At 41.8% G+C, this 18957-nt stretch overlaps 1 protein-coding gene and 1 long non-coding RNA gene across 10 annotated transcripts in view; one reads left to right on the forward strand and one right to left on the reverse strand.

Annotated features, from left to right (window-relative positions):
• The window catches only part of GUCY2F (guanylate cyclase 2F, retinal), a 230653-nt gene that overhangs the window by 41009 nt on the left and 170687 nt on the right, over window positions 1-18957 (forward strand). For 8 of the 9 annotated variants that reach the window (XR_008847695.1, XM_056538849.1, XM_056538845.1 and 5 more), the window contains one exon: window positions 17115-17953. Coding sequence is in view for 8 of the 9 variants with exons in the window: in XM_056538849.1 (XP_056394824.1) it covers window positions 17212-17953 (742 nt within the window). In the remaining variant the exon portion in view is untranslated. Of the gene's footprint in view, window positions 1-17114; window positions 17954-18957 lie in introns of those variants that run through there. The other variant, XM_056538852.1, reaches the window with a different exon arrangement.
• LOC130290784 (uncharacterized) overlaps window positions 17846-18957 on the reverse strand; it is a 34036-nt gene continuing 32924 nt past the window's right edge. The window contains exon 4 of the long non-coding RNA XR_008847697.1: window positions 17846-17946. This is a non-coding gene — a long non-coding RNA (uncharacterized LOC130290784). The remainder of the gene's footprint in view (window positions 17947-18957) is intronic.

The raw sequence follows: 18957 nt of genomic DNA on the forward strand, positions 1-18957 counted from the left end.
AAATTTATGCAGTTCTGTCGGTGCTTGACGTACATATTTCACAGCAGACTCTGTAAATGAGATAATGTAGGCAATTTTTTTTTTCAAAGTTGTACAACATATTCCTGAGAAAATTTCTATTCACTTTATTGTAATAACTACCATGCACTTTCATGTAACCACATTGAGGACTTATTATGTTATGAGTTTACTGTGGTATTTTAGCGAGACAAATTATTATTATGTAACCTTAACATTAAATTGCTACTCTCACTTTTGAATAACAAGTCACTGGTACAATGTTGAAATAAAAGGAGTTATGTATAATGATAAGGACAGTTTTGGTGCGCATGTCACGCCTAGCTGGCATGTATGATGTTGAGGCTTGCCTCTTAATACATGCCGGTTAATGTTAGGGTGCGATGTCAGGTTGCTCGTTGGTGCACAGATTTGCACAGCAGGCCTGAAATATAGACTTGACCTTCTGCATATGATAAATAGTGGCACAAATTTGCACATTATGCATCTGGGACACACTTTAAAGTTAGCATGGCTTGGCTAAATGTGTGTGGTACGGGGTGAAGTGGCAAAACTCACACATCGTACATGAGGCGAAAATTGGTAGAACCCCACCTAAAACACGCCCATTGGTGCGCTCGGTGCAGAAAGGCATCTGCACAAGCAAAATTAACTTCTTACATGTGGGACACCCGTGTACGATAGCACAAACCACAAATGTGCACCAACTGACTAGGCACACAGGGCTTTCTACATCAGCCCCATGTCCTAGTAAAATATCACTAGAAGGTATCTTTGTTGAGGTTCTATATGGGCATTTTGGAGGCAATACCATCAGTATTTCATCAGTATTCAATCTGCACTTTGCACAGTAAATACTGATGGGCTGTCTCCTAGAACTGAATTACACTTTGAAAAACGGATGATTAAATTAATGAAAATACTGATGCAATACAGATTAAATATTGATATATGAGTATTTTAATCCCTATAATGGATGAAAGTAGTAAATTCAACATTTGTACAATATGTGTGTAGTTTATACAGCCATGTGAATAGCCTGTAGCCATTATCATTAGCCCTGTATTATGGACTGCAAACAACTGACATAATAAGGACTAAAAGGGGTACTCTGGTGAAAAACTTTTTTTTTTTATCAACTGGTGCCAGAAAGTTAAACAGATTTGTAAATTACTTCTAGTAAAAAATCTTAATCCTTCCTGTACTTATTAGCTTCTGAATACTACTGTGGAAATTAATTTCCGTTTGAAACACAGTGCTCTCTGTTGACATCTCTGTCCATTTTAGGAACTGTCCAGAGAAAAAGGAAATCCCCATTGCAAACATATGCTGTTCTGGACAGTTCCTAAAATGGACAGAGATGTCAGCAGAGAGCACTGTGCTCATGATGTCAGCAGACAGCTCTGTGTTTCAAAAAGAAAAGAATTTCCGCTGTAGTATTCAGCAGCTAATAAGTACAGGAAGGATTAAGATTTTTTAATAGAAGTTTACAAATTTACAAATCTGTTTAACTTTCTGGCACCAGTTGATTTAAAAAAAAAAAGTTTTTCACCGGAGTACCCCTTTAAAGTATGATTGCGTAAAATGGGCCTATAAAGTTAAAGGGGTACTACCATGGAAAACTATTTTTTTTTAAATCAACTGGTGCCAGAAAGTTAAACAGATTTGTAAATTACTTCTATTTAAAAATCTTAATCCTTCCAGTAATTTTTAGGGGCTATATACTACAGAGGAAATGCTTATCTTTTTAGATTTCTCTGATGTCATGACCACAGTGCTCTCTACTGACCTCTGCTGTCCATTTTAAGAACTGTCCAGAACAGGAGAAAATCCTAACAGCAAACCTATGCTACTCCGGGCAGTACCTAAAATAGACAGCAGACGTCAGTAGAGAGCACTGTGGTCATGACATGAGAGAAATCTAAAAAGATAAGCATTTCCTCTGTAGTATATAGCCCCTAAAATGTACTGGAAGGATTAAGATTTTTAAATAAAAGTAATTTACAAATCTGTTTAAATTTCTGGCACCAGTTGATTAAAAAAAAAAAGTTTTCCACGGTAGTACCCCTTTAAGATCTAAGTTTGGTTCCAACGCCTTTTAGAGGCGCTCTTGCCATGCTTTTTATATTCATTTCTTAGTCTGCGGTTACAAATCTTACAAAGATTGACATCTAGTTTTTAACACTTTGATGGGACAATGCACATCCTTACGTCTGCCAATAAATTTGATATAATCTAAAAAGAAAACTAAGTAACACGGAAAAGAGACTTCATATTTATGTACCAACTAATATAAACAGAAATGCAATCCCTTGACATGACAGGAGTGCCTCTGCAGCTAGCGTTTGCAGATTTCAGCAGAACTAACTTCATTCAAGCATTTAATTCAATTCTCCTAATTTTACATTCACTGTGGGGTGTTTACTCACTTCTCTGTTGTATAAATGATGGTGGATTACATTGTTGTGTATGCAGTGATCTTCCATGTCCAGTGGAGTATTTCCACTGTAGATAAGGCCCTTTGATCATTAGCCGTCATGCAGTTATTTTATGGGTACAAATGTTCCTTCCTTTATTGCCGTAATATTGAATTTTATTAAGTAAATAATAATAACATTTCTAATACATATTAGTTTATTCTTGGGGGAAACAGTATTGCCTATGTTGGATTTGCTATTTTTTATCATATATTGTCATTGTCAAGCTATTTTCGTCACTTTTCCTGCCTGCCATAAAAAAATAGCATCTTCTCTCTCCCTCTTTCTCTTTTTTTAAATTTACCTTACTTAACATTAACATTACCTCAATAAATGCCCAAGGATTAAATAAACCTGAAAAACGACGGCATTACTGAATATACTTGCTAGCAAGAAGGTGTCTATAGTGTATATACAAGAGACACATTTCAGGCAGTATCATATAGTCACTCTAACCAAAGATACTCAGAAGCCTACTACAGTTGCTCTCAGGTGGCAAAAGTCAAGAGGGTAGCATTTTAATTTCAAAACAAATACAATGGGAATATATAGACCATTGTGAAGACCAGGAAGGTAGATGGCTTTTTTCGTAAAAAGGAAGTTACAAGGGGTATTATGCACATTGGGTTCAATATACCTCCCTAATACCGGACATGTAGGGGCCTAGGAAAGCGCACTGGTGGCAACCGAGGAATTTTTGGAAGGTATGGTTGTTTTGGGAGGGGATTTAAATATAGCTTTGGGCCCTCTGGTTGACACTTCTGCCGTCTCCTCCTCAATATCTTTTGTGGGGTTACGTAGAATTATACCTACTCCTAACTCATAGCAACTGGTAGATACATGAAGATTTCTCAATCCGTCTGATAAAGACTATACGTTTTATTCTCACCCCCACAATGTGTACTCCAGCTTAGACTATTTGTTTATCTTGCATGCAAATCTTCCTTCTGTGGTGGCGACAAGTATCGATTCCATCACCTTTTCGGACCATGCTATGATCCATTTGTCATTAGAAGTTGCAGTTAAAGGGGTTATCCTGGAAAAAACTTTTTTATATATATATATATATATATATATATATATATATATATCAACTGGCTCCAGAAAGTTAAACAGATTTGTAAATTACTTCTATTAAAAAATCTTAATCCTTTCAGTACTTATGAGCTTCTGAAGTTAAGGTTGTTCTTTTCTATCTAAGTAATCTCTTATGACACGTGTCTCGGGAAACGCCCAGTTTAGAAGCAAATTCCCATAGCAAACCTCTTCTAAACTGGGCGGTTCCCGAGACACGTGTCATCAGAAATTACTTAGACAGAAAAGAACAACCTAAACTTCAGAAGCTCATAAGTACTGAAAGGATTAAGATTTTTTAATAGAAGTAATTTACAAATCTGTTTAACTTTCTGGAGCCAGTTGATATATATATAAAAAAAAAGTTTTTTCCAGGATAACCCCTTTAAAACGACGCAACCATGGCAATGGCATCTCAATGAGAATCTCATACAGGACTGAGAGGTGATTGACTCGATCAGAGAGGAGCTTTGGTTGTTTTTTGCTTTGAATAAATCCTCAGAGGTGTCACCATCAATCCTCTGGGAGTCGCACAGATGTTTCATAAGAGAGTCCTTTATTTAAATCGCTACACAGGTGAAGAGGGAAGAGGCAGCGTGGGTAGGGACTATGCTTAATAGAATAGTTGAATTTGAGGGAATTCATAAAAGATCTTTAGCATTGAAGGTGCGGGATGAGTTGCAGATTCTGCAAGATTCAGATTCTGCAGATTCTGAATTTAAATACGTCAGATGATCTTGGATAAAGCAAATATGGAAAAATGCCAGTAAGTTGTTTATGAGTTTGGGGGAAAACCAAGTAAAGTACCTGCATGATCTTTACGTCTGCAGCATGCAAGATCCTTTCTACCATACATACAAGTTAAGGGGGAGAGTATCATTGCCAATGCAAATAGCTGAGACTTTTCGGTCTTACTATCAATCTCTGTACAATCAGAATGCAGAGCGGCCAGTAGATGTCAAGGATCTTTGAGCAAAGGAGGTGGTGGACTATCTGGGTGGTGCCGCTTTGCCCTCTTTACTGTCTGAAGCGATTGATATACTGGAAGAACCAATCTCTAAAGAGGAGGTACTCTTCAGAGGACGATGAAAAGGGGAAAGGCACCGAGCCTGGACAGCTTCTCCCTATTATTGAGGAACATCTAATTAATTCCTTAAACTCTTTTGCACATGGCCAATTTCCCCCTTTGGACTTCTTACGGGCAAACATTAGGGTGATCCCAAAGGAGGGCAAAGATCCGACACACTGCTCGAACTTCAGTCCAATATCTTTACTCAATCTTGACCTTAAGATTTTCTCAAAAATTCTAGCTGACCATCTTGCCTACATCCTCCTGGGAATTATTCATCTAGATCAGACAGGATTTATGCCTTCCCGGCAGGCGAGGGATAACATGGTCAGGGCCTTGAACCTTATCCATTATGTTTCTTCAAATTCTTACCCAATGATGCTCCTATCCACCAATGCAGAGAAAGCCTTTGATAGGGTTGACTGGATGTTCATCCAAGGGACCCTTGAACAAATTGGCTTGGGTCCTAATATGCGTTGTTGGATAGGAGCTTTGTACTCCAACCCTACAGCGGTTGTGTCAATTAATGGTATAAGCTTGAATCATTTCTCAATATCAAAAGGGACCCGACAGGGGTTTCTACTTTTCCCCGCTCATCTTTAATCTACTTTTGGAATCGTTTTTGAACCATGTAAGAAACAATAGGGATATAAGGGGGGTGGTAATAGGTGAGGTTGAACACAAGGTGGCTGCGTGTGCAGATGATTTATTGTTTTTTTGTAACAAATCCAGTAGTATCTCTTCGGAATTAAATGGAGGAAATTCAGAAATATACAAAATTATCTAATTATATAATCAATGTACAGAAATCGGTGGCAATGAACATCTCCCTCCCCACCTCAGTTGTCGCCTCTATTTCTGAAGCTTTTGCATTTCAGTGGTCAACAACGTTGTTTAAATATAAATAGTTCAAACCAAGAAAAGCTATGGCAGCAGGTATAATGAATAACTCGGGAGATAGCCTCAGGGTCGGCGTCTGTGGGTGGCGGGGTGCTGACTCTATATGGAAACCATGTAGTACGAGATAATATAAATCACAAGAAGAAAAGAACAGAGTCGCGACTCACCGCACCGTACTGTAAAACTTCAGGCTTTAATGCAACATGCCACGGGGTCCATAAATAAAGACGTCCGACTTCGGGAGAAAACGGGGAGGGTGCAGGGGAAAAACAGAGTAGACAACAGACTGTTTCACATCCAGTGATGCTTCATCCGGTCTCAAAAACTCAGGTGATCCTGTGTGCTTAAATCACCTGAAGTCACGTGATACAGGTAAAACAAATATACAACACAAACCTCCAAAAACACCTAAATAGTGAAAGTAAGGTAAAAAATAGGATCTAACCTAGCGTACATGCAATTATATGAACGATGAAAGGTCATTCCTTTCATTGAGTCCCATTGGACCTATCGCGTTCAGTCTACTTATCCAGTAGATTTCTCTCTGTGCGAGCCGTAGCTCCTTATTCACATCGCTCATATTATCATACATGCGTTCTATGCCCGCAAAGTGAAGTGCTCTCGGGTCATTATTGTGTACAGTACGCATGTGTGCAATAAAACGGGATGCTCCTACTCCTGTTTTTAAAGAGTACAAGTGTTCTCTAATACGTTTAAACAGATGTCTTTTTGTTTTACCCACGTAGTATAATCCGCAGTTGCATATTATGCAGTATACCACGTGGGTGCTGCGGCAAGTTATAAACTGTTTTACATATATATTATAACCACCTAGATTGAATGTATTTTTAGCTAAATTAAGGTTACATTGGGAACAATTTCTGCATGGGTAGTTACCATTTGGGGCTATATTGCTCAACCAATTCTTTTTTTTCCAATCATTATTTCTTTGTCTTCTTTTAATAAATCCTCCTATAGTGTTGTTTCTTTTATAGGTAACAATAGGTTTGCGCTCAGCTACTTCTTGTAAATCTACATCATGTTCTAACAAAAACCAGTTTTTATGTATAGCATTACGAATCGCATTGTTCATGTTAGTGTTTTGAAAAGAGAAGATAAATTTTTTATTTTCTACAGAATTAATCGCTTTTTTCTTTGGGCTTTTTACGATTTCTTCTCTACTTTTATTATTAACCCTTACCATGGCATTTTTAAGAACTTTTTCTGGATATCCCCTAGCTCTAAAATCTTTGAGCATGGTCTCTCTCTGCTTGGGTTTCAAATTTTATGGGATCATTATTAATTCTTTTCAGACGAATTAATTGACTGTACGGAATGCTGTTGCGAACATGTGGGGGATGAGAGCTGTTATAGTGTAATACTGAATTTTTTGCAATATCTTTCTTGTGTCCTGTGGTAATGATTTTGTCCTGTTCTATTAAGATTTTGACATCTAGAAATTCTAGGGTATTACCTCCCCATTGATGTGTCAAGAACATGTTCACATTGTTCGTTTGGTTCAGGTGTTCAACAAAATGAGTAAAGGTTTCTTTTGAACCCTCCCATACGATAAGGATATCATCCACATATCTTAAATACTTTTTCACATGGTGGAGGTAAGGATTTCGATGGGACAGGATGAAATAATTTTCAAATGCAGCCAAAAAAATGTTAGCATAAGAGCAAGATACTGGGCTCCCCATCGCTGTCCCAAATAATTGTTTGTACCATTTGCCACCATGGGAGAAAGTATTGTTCTCCAAAATAAATGTCATTGCTTCTGCAATAAAATCGATAAAATCAGCAGATTTATCTGTCTTCATAAGGAGGTTGCGAACTGCTTGTACTCCCGCTTCGTTCGGGATGCGTGTGTATAAGCTTTCGATGTCAATGGATACTAATGCATATCCGTCCTGCCATTCAAAGGACTCTAACATGGTTATCAATTCTCCTGTATTTTTTAAGTACGAAGGGATGCTAGGTAAGAGGGGGGAGATAAGCCACTCAATATAGGCAGATAGTGCCTCCGTAACTGCACCTATCCCCGCCACAATTGGTCTCCCCGGAGGTTGTTTGAGGGTCTTGTGTATTTTGGGGACTATGTACCACTTGGCAGGTTTTGGAACTAGAGGTATTAATTTGTCAACTATTTTTTCTGTGATAACCCTCTTATTAATATATTTCCACAACATAGATCTAATTTTTTCCATAATACGTCTGGTGGGATTCTCTTTCAAAAGCTCATACACAGTGTTGTTATTCAATTGTTTGTGGGCCTCTCTATCATGATCCTCTTTGCCCCAAATAACTATGGCTCCTCCTTTATCCAACTTAGTAACTATCAAGTCGGGTTGGTCCGCCAGCCACAATAGAGCCTTCTTTTCTGTATAAGTAATGTTATGATTAATGGGGGGGTATATGAGAGCTTTCATGTCTCTGAGTACCGCGCTCTGGAACATATCCAGAGCGCTGCCAGGTTGTATGGGGGGATTACATTTAGAGGGATTCCCACCCTGAAAAAATTCATTATGGCTTTGAGAAGGGATATCTGTGGCTATACAGGGGGTTTCCCCCTCTCTCTTACTAGTGACCTGTTGAGGAGGAATTTTAGAAAAAAATTTAAACAAATTTATCTTGCGTAGTGCTTTATATAAGTCCACCTCAAATTGTTCATAGGTGAATTTTTCATTAAGTCCAAAGTTAAGTCCCTTAGAAAGTGCCGTGATACAGTCCTTTGTCAGTGTGGTGTTAGTAAGGTTAACCACATTGTCCACATTCAGCGTCTCTGCCAGGTTACATATTTCCTCTTCTTGGATCTTTTGCCTATATTTGTTCCTCCTTCTCCCCCTTCTCGTTCGCCTCCTAAAGGGGTATGGACGAAGTTAGAAGCTTTATCTGTTTCTCCTTTTTTATTTTGAGAATCTTCTGATGCACTACTATCAGACTCTGTGGTCAAGAAATCGGTGGTGCGTTTTTTCCTTGGTTGGTTGCGTTTTTTTCCCTTATTTGTATTTGTAGTAGGTTTTTTTGCCCATGAGAAAATCCTGTTGTTGTCAAAATCATTCTTATCTCGGACAAACTTGTCTCGTTTAATATCCTTAATCTCTTTCTGTAAATGCATCATTTTGTGATCCAACAACTTTAGAAAGTCCTCATATTGTTTATCAGGTATCCGTTCTTTAAGTTCTACTCTTGCCTTGGTAAGGGCATTAGCAATACTTTCATGTTCTTTGCGGTTTTTGTTAAGTACTATCATTTGTAGATTTTTGGCATGCATTAAATGTGCTGTGTCCCACTCATTAATAAACGCATCATCTTCCAAAAATTGGGAAGGTGGTTTGTAGGGCCGCAGACCCCTCGGTACTCTTCCACAATCTGTGTATGCCATCAGCGATTTTATCGTCCAGAAACTCCTCAACTCCTTTTCGGCTAGAGTTAGTATTTTGGACTCCAATGCTTTCTGGCTCAGGAGCTGTAGTTCATCCTTAGCATTGCACGCTAGGAAAAATTCCCCTGCCTCCTCTCTCCCGTTAAAATATTGTTCATTGAAGCTAGTATGTGCTCCCGTGTCCATAGACATCAGCATAGTAGTCAGTTCCTGCGTGCTCAAAGCTGCAGTAGCAGTATCCATAGTATAAATAGTTCAAACCAAGAAAAGCTATGGCACAGCAGGTATAATGAATAACTCGGGAGATAGCCTCAGGGTCGGCGTCTGTGGGTGGCGGGGTGCTGACTCTATATGGAAACCATGTAGTACGAGATAATATAAATCACAAGAAGAAAAGAACAGAGTCGCGACTCACCGTACTGTACTGTAAAACTTCAGGCTTTAATGCAACATGCCACGGGGTCCATAAATAAAGACGTCCGACTTCGTTGTTTAAATACATGTGCATCAATCTTACATCTAAAGTTGCTGGTATATTTGAAGCAAATTTTATTCCTATCTTGCATTCAATTAAATCAGATTTAACTAAATGGCAACAAAGAGACTTTACTTGGTTTTATCGTTTCTTAATATTCGAAATGAACATCTTGCCGCGCATCTTATCACTTTTTCAAACACTTCATATAGCACTTCAAAGATAATTTTCTTTGTCTGTTACATCAACTTTGTTTAGATTTATTTGGGCAAACGGCACGGCTCTCTTTGCCTGCTCTCTCTTATAGAAACCAAAAGCACAAGGAGGGCTGGGTGTCCCAAATATATACAGATATTACGTGGCAACACATTTAACAGGGATAATTGATTGGAATACATTCGACTTCTAATCATTGGAAGAGGCAATGGCAGATCCACATTTTAAACAGTGGGCTAAATTTGGTGGTACGCGGGCCCGTGACTTCATTAAAGAAGGCTCATGGACATCGGTCTCAGAGTTAGTCTCTATGGTGACATCTGAAAGGTTAAATCTGTGGAGGGCATTGCAACTTCAACATAACTTACTTTCCTTACCGTCTCCTGAACGTTTCTCACATCTGGAAACAAGATTTGAGAAAATGTGTGGTTGCGAGGAACCCTTGAAACATGTTCTTTCTAAACTCTATGCGGAACTGAGTTCACCGCCGGACAGTAAAGAGCCAGAGTACATTTCCCAGTGGGAAAGAGATTTAGGATGCAGTCTATCTAATTATAAATGTAAGAATCTATACAGGTATACACAAGATATACATAAGATGTACCCCTCTGTATCACCTGTCTACTGGAGGGGTTGTGGTCAGATAGGTACAATTTTGCAAATTTTTTGGGAATGTCCTTTATTAGAAGGGTTTTGGAGGAAGATCCACGGTGTTGTTTCTGCATTAACCGATTATGTAATTCCCTACTTGACGCTTTTCTTTTTACTTCACCTTTCGGAGATTCCAAATGAGGTATATAAAAGTTCTCTCCTCCACCATATGGTTAAAGGGGTACTCTGGTGGAAAACATTTTTTTTTTTTTTTTTTAAATCAACTGCTGCCAAAAAGTTTAATAATTTTTAAAATTACTTCTATTAAAAAATCTTAATCCTTCCAGCACTTATTAGCTGCTGAATACTACAGAGGAACCACAGCTGCTGAGAAGGCGGTTCAGACTGTCTCCATTTGGATGGACTACAGGCTCGTGGAGCATTAAAGAGGTACTCTTTTTTTTTTTTTTAAATCAACTGGTTCCAGAAAGATAACCAGATTTATATACTAAACAGATTGACTTCTATTAAAAAGTCCTAATCCTTCCAGTACTTATTAGCGGCTGTATACTACAGAGGAAATTATTTTCTTTTGGGATTTCTTTTCTGTCTGTCCACAGTGCTCTCTGCTGACACCTCTGTCCATTTTAGGTACTGTCCAGAGCAGCATATGTTTGCTATGGGGATTTTCTCCTTTTCTGGAGAGTTCCTGACATGGACAGAGGTGTCATCAGAGAGCACTGTGGACAGACAGAAAATAAATCCAAAAAGAAAAGAATTTCCTCTGTAGTATACAGCTGCTAAGAAGTACTGGAAGGATTAAGATTTTTTAATAGAAGTAAATCTGTTTAATATATAAATCTTTATATATAAATATAAATAACTTTCTGGCACCAGTTGATTTAAAAAAAAAAAAAAAGAGTACCTCTTTAATGCTGCACGAGCCTGTAGTCTATCCAAATGGAGACAGTCGGAACCGCCTTCTCAGCAGCTGTGGGTCCATAAGGTGGAGGAAATAAAACAAAAGGAAGAGCTAACAGCGCATTCAAGAGGTCATAGTTTACTGTATTTGAGGACATGGTCTCCCTGGTTAAAATTCCAAGAATCCTTAGAGTATGGTCATATTAGATCTGATGTTCCATGAGGGACTTCCCCTTCCTTTTTCTCTTTTTCTTTTTTTTTTCTTCCTCTCTCCTTCTTTTTCTTTTCTTTCTTCTTACCTATGTTTGTCACGATGCCGGCTGGCAGGTAGTGGACCCTCTGTGCCAGAGAGGGATTGGCGTGGACCGTGCTAGTGGACCGGTTCTAAGCCACTACTGGTTTTCACCAGAGCCCGCCGCAAAGCGGGATGGTCTTGCTGCGGCGGTAGTGACCAGGTCGTATCCACTAGCAACGGCTCACCTCTCTGGCTGCTGAAGATAGGCGCGGTACAAGGGAGTAGGCAGAAGCAAGGTCGGACGTAGCAGAAGGTCGGGGCAGGCAGCAAGGATCGTAGTCAGGGGCAACGGCAGAAGGTCTGGAAACACAGGCAAGGAACACACAAGGAACGCTTTCACTGGCACTAAGGCAACAAGATCCGGCAAGGGAGTGCAAGGGAGGAGACTAGATATAGCCAGGGAACAGGTGGGAACAAATTAAGCTAATTGGGCCAGGCACCAATCATTGGTGCACTGGCCCTTTAAGTCTCAGGGAGCTGGCGCGCGCGCGCCCTAGAGAGCGGAGCCGCGCGCGCCAGCACATGACAGCAGGGGACGGGAACGGGTAAGTGACCTGGGATACGATTCGCGAGCGGGCGCGTCCCGCTGTGCGAATCGCATCCCCAACGGCCATGACAGAGCAGCGCTCCCGGTCAGCGGGACTGACCGGGGAGCTGCAGGGAAAGAGACGCCGTGAGCGCTCCGGGGAGGAGCGGGGACCCGGAGCGCTAGGCGTAACAGTACCCCCCCCCTTAGGTCTCCCCTTCTCTTTATCGGGTAACTGCCTCCCCTGGGATGAGGACACCGGGAAAGGATGGAGGGATTCCTCAACGGCAGGCAGAACCGCAGGAGTAGGAATGGGGAGAGAGGGCAGAGGGCGGGACCTGGCACGGGGCAGTGTGACACCAGGACGAGGGCCATGAGGGGACACAGAAGCTTGCCTGATGGAACTGGGAGGGGGGGAGGGGCATTTCCTGTGGCAGGCAGAGTCCTTAATGACCATAGGGGGACCAGATACAGGAGGAACCACAGAGTTACGGCAAGGGTTACTGGGAACCGGTTTTAGACAGTTCTTGGAACAAGAGGACCCCCAACTCTTGATCTCCCCAGTGGACCAATCCAGGGTTGGGGAATGAAGTTGAAGCCAGGGAAGTCCAAGGAGAATTTCCGAGGTGCAATTGGGGAGGACCAAAAGTTCAATCCTCTCGTGGTGAGATCCGATGCTCATAAGAAGGGGCTCCGTGCGGAAACGTATGGTACAGTCCAACCTGGCTCCGTTGACCGCGGAAATGTGGAGTGGCTTGACAAGACGGGTCACCGGAATACGGAATTTATTCACAAAGGAGTCCCGAATAAAATTCCCAGAAGCTCCAGAGTCCAGGCAGGCCACGGCTGAGAGGGGAGAGCTGGCTGAAGTGGAAATCCGAACAGGTACCGTGAGACGTGGAGAAGCCGACTTGGCATCAAGAGACGCCACACCCACGAGAGCTGAGTGTGAGCGTGCGTTTCCCAGACGTGGAGGACGGATTGGGCAATCCACCAGAAAATGTTCAGTACTGGCACAGTACAAACAAAGATTCTCTTCCTTACGGCGATTCCTCTCTTCCAGGGTCAGGCGAGACCGATCCACTTGCATGGCCTCCTCGGCGGGAGGCCTAGGCGCAGATTGCAGTGGAGACTGTGGGAGAGGTGGCCAGAGATCTAAGTCTTTTTCCTGGCGGAGCTCTTGATGCCTCTCAGAAAAACGCATGTCAATGCGAGTGGCTAGATGAATGAGTTCATGCAGGCTAGCAGGAGTCTCTCGTGCGGCCAGAACATCTTTAATGTTGCTGGATAGGCCTTTTTTAAAGGTCGCGCAGAGAGCCTCATTATTCCAGGAGAGTTCAGAAGCAAGAGTACGGAATTGTACGGCATACTCGCCAACGGAGGAATTACCCTGGACCAGGTTCAGCAGGGCAGTCTCAGCAGAAGAGGCTCGGGCAGGTTCCTCAAAGACACTTCGAATTTCCGAGAAGAAGGAGTGAACAGAGGCAGTGACGGGGTCATTGCGGTCCCAGAGCGGTGTGGCCCATGACAGGGCTTTTCCAGACAGAAGGCTGACTACGAAAGCCACCTTAGACCTTTCAGTAGGAAACAGGTCCGACATCATCTCCAGATGCAGGGAACATTGGGAAAGAAAGCCACGGCAAAACTTAGAGTCCCCATCAAATTTATCCGGCAAGGATAAGCGTATCCCAGGAGCGGCCACTCGCTGCGGAGGAGGTGCAGGAGCTGGCGGAGGAGATGACTGCTGAAGCTGTGGTAGCAACTGTTGTAGCATAACGGTCAGTTGAGACAGCTGTTGGCCTTGTTGCGCTATCTGTTGTGACTGCTGGGCGACCACCGTGGTGAGGTCAGCGACAACTGGCAGAGGAACTTCAGCGGGATCCATGGCCGGATCTACTGTCACGATGCCGGCTGGCAGGTAGTGGACCCTCTGTGCCAGAGAGGGATTGGCGTGGACCGTGCTAGTGGACCGGTTCTAAGCCACTACTGGTTTTCACCAGAGCCCGCCGCAAAGCGGGATGGTCTTGCTGCGGCGGTAGTGACCAGGTCGTATCCACTAGCAACGGCTCACCTCTCTGGCTGCTGAAGATAGGCGCGGTACAAGGGAGTAGGCAGAAGCAAGGTCGGACGTAGCAGAAGGTCGGGGCAGGCAGCAAGGATCGTAGTCAGGGGCAACGGCAGAAGGTCTGGAAACACAGGCAAGGAACACACAAGGAACGCTTTCACTGGCACTAAGGCAACAAGATCCGGCAAGGGAGTGCAAGGGAGGAGACTAGATATAGCCAGGGAACAGGTGGGAACAAATTAAGCTAATTGGGCCAGGCACCAATCATTGGTGCACTGGCCCTTTAAGTCTCAGGGAGCTGGCGCGCGCGCGCCCTAGAGAGCGGAGCCGCGCGCGCCAGCACATGACAGCATGGGACGGGAACGGGTAAGTGACCTGGGATACGATTCGCGAGCGGGCGCGTCCCGCTGTGCGAATCGCATCCCCAACGGCCATGACAGAGCAGCGCTCCCGGTCAGCGGGACTGACCGGGGAGCTGCAGGGAAAGAGACGCCGTGAGCGCTCCGGGGAGGAGCGGGGACCCGGAGCGCTAGGCGTAACAATGTTCTATTTCTAAATGCTGTTTTCCTTTTATTTCTGTCTTACCTTTTATTTGCTATTTTATTGTTTGTGTTCACTATTGGATGTTAAAATGACTAGATGTGTTACATAATAATTGTAAACATGAAAATAAAGAATTGAAAGAAAAAAAATAAAAAATAGCATGCTCAGCCAATCCAAACAGATATCATCTTAAAAATGATTGTTTTCCTGTCACTTTGTAAGTATTATGATGGCCATCCGAGGTAGAAGGAGGCCTACAAAAAGCCTCACTTTGAGTGCTATTGGGAGGCTTTAACCCGATAACGACCATGGACATCTATGCTCGTCCAATGGCCATTAATGAGGTATGATGAGGGCTCCCGACTCGAGCCCGCGTCATACCGGCCAGCCCCCCAGCTGATTCCTGTAGCTGAGGGCCGTCGTTATTAGCCGACATGCGATGATAAACGCGGCCGGCTATGAACCCTTTAGATCGCCGCTGTCAAAGTTTTTACAGCGGCATCTAAAGGTGCCTGTATTCTGTCCCTGTTGCTCCAGTGGGGTGGATTGCCCCCCCCCCCCCCGCAGCACGATCATGGGGGGGGGGGGGGGCGATCCACTGTTGAGGTAGCCTGAGGGCTTACCTCTCCTTTCATACCGGCTCCGTTGGTCAGAATGATAAAGCCTGCCAGGATCAGGCTTTATCAATAGGCAGATCAATAGGATTATATGTAACCCCATTGATCTTTATGAGGAATCAAATGATTCCTCCCAAAAGTCCCCTAAGAGGACTAAAAGTGTAAAAAAAAAAAAAAAGTTTAAAAACACACACATTAACCCCTTCCTTATTAAAAGTTTTAATCTTTGCCCAAATTCCATATAAAAAAATATATAAACATACTAAAAATAAACATATATGGTATTGGCACGTGCGTAAATGTCGGAACTATAAAAATATATCTTAAATTAAACAGCACGGTCAATGGCGTACGCGCAAAAAAATTCCAAAAAATTCCAAAAATGTTACAGATTAAAACTTCAGATCACAGCGCAAAAAATGAGCCCTCATACCACATCATATAAGGAAAAATAAAAAAGTTATAGGGGTCAGAAGAGGACAATTTTAAATGTATTAATTTTCGTGCATGTAGTTATGATTTTTTACAAAAGTATGACAAAATAAAACCTCTATAAGTAGGATATCATTTTCATCATATGGACCTACAGAATAAAGATAACGTTTTTACCGAAAAATTTACGGCGTAGAAACGGAAGCCCCCAAAATTTACAAAATTGTGTTTTTTCTTAAATTTTGTCGCACAATGATTTTTTTTTTCCATTTCACCGTCGATTTTTGGGTAAAATGGCTGATGTAATTACAAAGTAGAATTGGTGGCACAAAAAATAAGCCCTCATGTGGATTTTTAGGTGCAAAATTGAAAGGGTTATGATTTTTAAAAGGTAAGGGGGAAAAATGAAAGTGCAAAAACAGAAAAATGCTTGGTCCTTAAGGGGTAAATTCGGCTGTATTGTAGCAGTGCTGGTGAGCCAGAGTGGTGCTCACTGTCCTGCAGAGCCTGAGGGCTATTAGAGAAGCAAAAAGATGAGAGAGTCTGGGGATGGTTAGTTATTGGTCCTTTCCAGTGCCAGAAGCATTGCCAGCAGGTAAGGGAGTCCTGAAAGATCAACCCCAAAGGAGGCAGACAGTCCATTTAGTTCTGCACCACATTAGCAGGCTTGGTTTGTGAGATGGGTTATCTTCAGAAAGTGAAAATTTCCCTTTGGGAGGCTTGATTCCTAGCTCCAAGACAGAACAGGTGTGAGAGGGTTCCCTTTCCCTTAAGAAATCACAGTGTAGACTTTGCTCCTGGGCACAGTCACCATAACTTGTTACTTGTGTAATAGATGGTATGGTGTATTCCAAGGAAGGAATGTAAGATCTGCACTGTGAGCTGTTATATGAAAGGCCTAGTTTGGAATCACAGCCTGTGACTAGAGTTGAGCAAACTTACAGTAAATTTGATTCGTCACGAACTTCTCGGCTCGGCAGTTGATGACTTATCCTGAATAAATGAGTTCAGCTTTCAGGTGCTCCGGTGGCCTGGAAAAGGTGGATACAGTCCTAGGAAAGAGTCTCCTAGGACTGTATCCACCTTTTCCAGCCCACGGGAGCACCTGAAAGCTGAACTAATTTATGCAGGATAAGTCATCAACTGCCGAGCCAAGTAGTTCGTGACGAATCGAATTTACTGTAAGTTCGCTCATCTCTACCTGTGACCTATAACAGATTTAGGAGTAAGTAAATACTCACCACCTAGTGGCTGTAACATATCCATTAGCCTTATTTGTGCTACATTTTCCGTTCAGCTGAATTTTAGGACAGTAAGAGATGGTTGATCAGTTGGGACAATGCTTTTAATGGAGAGAACATGTTCAATATCTCAATTCTGCAACCATTTAGATGTAAAATGTGTGTCTTTTTTATTATACTATGCCTCTATTATAGTACTGTATGTCTTATATAAGCTCATGAGATTTGTTTTTATTGTACTTCTAATACTATGTTTTTGTTTGCAGGGATACACTGGATATGCAGTTATTATAACCATTTTGCAACCTTTGTAAAGTTGGAAGTATCTCTTTATTGGCTGGCGCAGATACATGCAGTAGTGCAATGCTACAAGAGCCTTGTTCTTTTCGGTGCTTTGTATTAAAATGTACCAGGTACCCAAAATGGACTGAAAGTGAATACCTTACATTTTCGACTTTTCCATCCAAGATTTTTCTCTGTTGGACAATTCTAGTTATTGTCTGTTTTCCACAGCTAGTAAACTCTCTCCCTTACAAAGTGGGTGTTGTTGGACCTTGGACCTGTGACCCATTGTTCTCCAAAGCCCTTCCACATGTTGCTGCCAAGTTAGCCATTGAACGCATCAACAACGATGCTACTTTAGATTTAGGCCTGTCCTTTAACTATGTGATACTTGATGAAGATTGCCAAACTTCAAAGGCTCTTTCAACTTTTCTTACATACTCTATGGTTGCATCAGGGTTTGTTGGGCCTTCCAATCCAGGATATTGTGATGCTGCTACTCTTTTAGGGAAAAACTGGAACAAAGCTGTATTTTCTTGGGCCTGCATCAACTATGAGCTGGATAATGTAAAAAGTTACCCCACATTTGCCAGGACGTTACCTTCTCCCACCAGGGTTCTTTTTAATGTAATGAAGTATTTCCAGTGGGCACATGTTGGGATTATTTCCTCTAATGAAGACATTTGGAAGGACACTGGCAGGAAAGTGGCTAATGCTCTTCGCAGTAGTGGATTGCCAGTGGGCATAGTTGTGGCTATGGGAGAGGATGCTAAGAGTACCCGGAAAATTCTGGAGAAAGTCCGGAAGGTTGACAATCTACGATGTAAGTTGACATTTATCAATATCTTGTGTTAGTAAAGTCATGAAGTTACTATAAACTTGTTGAATTAAATGGAATCTTTCAGGTACAATTCACTTTCCAAACTGCTAACACTGATTGATGCTGTTAGGGCAAGAAGACACATCGTACTTTCTAACTAGTTATTGAGTAACTGTGCTCAATAAGGACTCCTGATTTTGCAATAAATTACATCTATCACTTAGCTCCAAGAAACTACACTTATCCCCTATCCACAGGATAGAGAATATGTTTCTGATCGGGGGGGATCTGAAAGCTTAGACCTTCCTCGATCTCTAGAATTGTGCTGAGGACGCTTGAGTAGCCAGGCAATGTTGTGGAGATCGCAGGGGATTGGTCAGACCCCTGCACAATCAGACACTTATACTCTATCTTGTTTATGGGGGATAAGTGTAGTTCCCGAAACTACCATGTTAACATCTAGGGGTGTGTTCACACATTTAGGGAAAACTGAGACTTTTGCTTTTTTTAAAAAAATACATTCCTGGCTTTGGATTCAGTAATTGCAGTAAAAAACCTGAACATGTGAACACACCCTAAATAAAACACTACAAGCAAATGCCTGATAGCATGCAGCGTTTTCAGATTTTGAGTTGTAGGCTCTCTATCAGTTCTACCGAATATCTTTTATGGTTTCATAAGCAGTGAAACTATAGAATAACTTGTATTCTTCCACAGTATTCAAAATATTCTAAACATTTGCAAGAAATAAATTGTTAAAAATAGAACAATGTTAAAGGGCCTGTCCATTGCAAAAATCATATTTTAAACACCTACAAAAAAAAATAATTGGGTAAAGGGGTAAAGCTTAGTGTAGCAAGTTATCATATTAGAACAGTAATTCTCACAACTATTCTTATTTTTTTGTACAAGGTAGGTTCCTTTAGTAGGTAGGTATGTCCTGTAGGAAGGTAGGTTCTCCCAGTAGGTAGGTAGTTAGGTCTTCTAGCTGGTAGGTAGGCCCCAAT

This window comes from Hyla sarda, chromosome 9 (assembly GCF_029499605.1).
Source record: "Hyla sarda isolate aHylSar1 chromosome 9, aHylSar1.hap1, whole genome shotgun sequence".
In the NCBI taxonomy this organism is placed as follows: Eukaryota; Metazoa; Chordata; class Amphibia; order Anura; family Hylidae; genus Hyla; species Hyla sarda.